Source organism: Eimeria mitis, genomic scaffold, assembly GCF_000499745.2.
Source record: "Eimeria mitis Houghton genomic scaffold, Emh_scaff5668, whole genome shotgun sequence".
NCBI classification, from domain to species: Eukaryota; Apicomplexa; class Conoidasida; order Eucoccidiorida; family Eimeriidae; genus Eimeria; species Eimeria mitis.
This window is the reverse complement of record NW_013573925.1, coordinates 1418-3715: the sequence shown is the minus strand read 5'-3', so window position 1 is coordinate 3715 and position 2298 is coordinate 1418. Positions and strand designations below refer to the sequence as shown.

General features: G+C 58.3%; 1 protein-coding gene across 1 annotated transcript in view; it reads left to right on the top strand.

The window, feature by feature from the left end:
• Positions 1-719: 719 nt before the first annotated feature.
• EMH_0083430 (uncharacterized protein) overlaps positions 720-2298 on the top strand; it is a gene marked incomplete at both ends in the record, with an annotated part of 2784 nt that continues 1205 nt past the window's right edge. The window contains 3 exons of the mRNA XM_013500639.1: positions 720-1344; positions 1651-1850; positions 2021-2276. Of these exons, the coding sequence (XP_013356093.1) occupies positions 720-1344; positions 1651-1850; positions 2021-2276 (1081 nt within the window). The remainder of the gene's footprint in view (positions 1345-1650; positions 1851-2020; positions 2277-2298) is intronic.

Genomic DNA, 2298 nt, shown 5'->3' with positions numbered 1-2298 from the left:
AGCAGCAGCAAAGACAGCTGAAGCCCCTAGAGAGACCCTTCTTCAGGGAGGTGCTGCCGCTGCTGTCGCAGCAGCTTGTTGCTGCTGCTCGTGCTGCAGGCATTGCTGTGCCGCTGGCGCATGCAGCCTATTTGCTGCTGACTCTCCCACCAGCAGCAGCAGCAGCAGGAACAGCAACAGCAGCAGCAGCAGGAGGAGAGAACGGGTTTGAGTTGTTTCGTTTTTCTTCTGCTGCAGCAAGAGCTCCTTCGCAGCAGGAAGCAGAAGCAGCAGTTGCTGCTGCTGTCTTGCTGCTGAAGGGGCAGCGCAGCAATGCTGCTGCTGCTGCTCTCGCGCTGCAGGTTAGCTTCGAGGCGCTGCTGCTAGACCTGGTTGCTGCTGCTGCGCTGCAGCAAACAAAACAAACCAAAAGAGTCGAGCGTGCTGCTGCCTTGGTACGACTGGGCCCCTGCTGCTGCTGCTGCTGCTGCTGTTGCTGCTGCTGCTGTTGTTACTGTTGCCACCAGCTACTGCTGTTGCTGCTGCTGCTGCTGTTGATACTTTTGGGCCGACCGTAGTGTTACCTTATAATGCAGTTACTGCTGCTGCTGCTCCTGCTGCTGCTGCTGCTGCTGCTGCTGCTGCAGGTGCTGCATGCAGACCACGGTAAGCTGAGGCGACCGGAGTTTGTGTGTCTGCTGCGGCGTAAGCTGTTGTCTTACTGTATTCTATCTCTGCCGATGGTTGCTGCTGTTGCTGTTACTGAAGACGCAGCAGCAGCAGCAGCAGCACGTGCCCCGCTGGACACTGCAGCAGCAGCAGCAGCTGCAGCAGCAGCAGCAGCAGCAGACGTGCAGCAGCTAGTAGAACAAGCTCTCGACTCTGTTCTCCCCATCACCCGTCTCCCCTGCATCTATGCTCTGCCGCTGCAGCTGCGGCAGCAGCACCTGAAGGAGCTGCGCTGCATCGTTCTTGCTGCTTTGCTGCTGCAGCAACGCCGAGCAGCAGCAGCAGCAGCAGCAGCAGCAGCAGCGGCAGCAGCAGCAGCAGAAAAGGCCCAGGGGGCCACAGCAACAAAAACAATAACACCAGAAACTGCTGCAACAGCAACAGCTGCTGCAGCAGCAACTGCTGCAGCAACAACTGCTGCAGCAGCAACAGCAGCGCCAAGGTCAACAGCAGCAAGATCCGCAGCAGCAGCGAGAGCAGAAGCAGCAGCAAAGGCAGCAGCAGCAGCAGCAGCAGCAGCAAAGAAGTTTGATTGGCTTGTACCACCCCAGAAGCTTGCTGCTGCTGTTGCTGCTGAGCAGCAGCAGCTGCTGCTGCAGCAGGCTGTTGCGGGGCAGGACGCGCTGCAGCGAATCCGTAACATATTCAGCATCAGCAAGCAGCAGAGAGAATCCATCGGTAAACCCTAAACCCTAAACCCTAAACCCTAAACCCTAATGTGGGGTGTAACTGGGGTTGATGCAGCAGCAGCTGAGAGCCTTTATATAGCTGCTGCTGCTGCTGTTGCTGTAGTTGCAGCTGCAGCAGCAAATTGCTGCTGATTCCTCTAATGTTGCCGTTGCTGCTGCTGCTGCTGCTGCTGCTGCTGCTTTTCTACTACTGCTGTTGCTGTTACTCCTGCTGCTGCTGCTGCTGTTGTTGCTGCTGCTGCTGCTGCTGCAGGAGTTGATGAGAATCTTGCTGCTGCTATCGCAGCAGAGAGTGTCTTTCAGGTGCAGCAGATTCGCTTTGTGCAGGCGCTGCTGGTGCAGCAGCAGCAGCGGCACGAAGCAGCAGCAGCAGCAGCAGACGCATGCATTGAGGAGCTTGCTGCTGTAGAGAGCTGCCTGCAGCAGCACAAGGGGGAGGCCCCCCCAGATGAGGTGTATAGGCACCTGGCTGCTGCTGGTGCTGCATACCTTGGGGTGTATAGGGAGCAGCAGGCGCTGCTGCAGCTTGCTGCTCTGCGTCTGCTGCTGCAGCAGCATGCAGCAGCACTCAGCTCACCAGACACCACAAAGCTCGATGCTGCTGCTNGCGTCTGCTGCTGCAGCAGCATGCAGCAGCACTCAGCTCACCAGACACCACAAAGCTCGATGCTGCTGCTCTCCGGCTGCGGAGGAGAACCAAGCCGCAGCCGCAAGACGAGCCTCTCCGCAGCAGCAGCAGCAGCAGCAGCAGCAGCAGCAGCGGGATACGTATACTCACTGCAGCAGAACTCGATCAGCAGCAGCCAGCTGAACTTGGGGGCTATTGCTTACAGACGCTGCTGCAGTACGGGGCACTTGTATCAGGAGACACGCATGCAGGTGCTGCTGCTGCTGCTGCTGC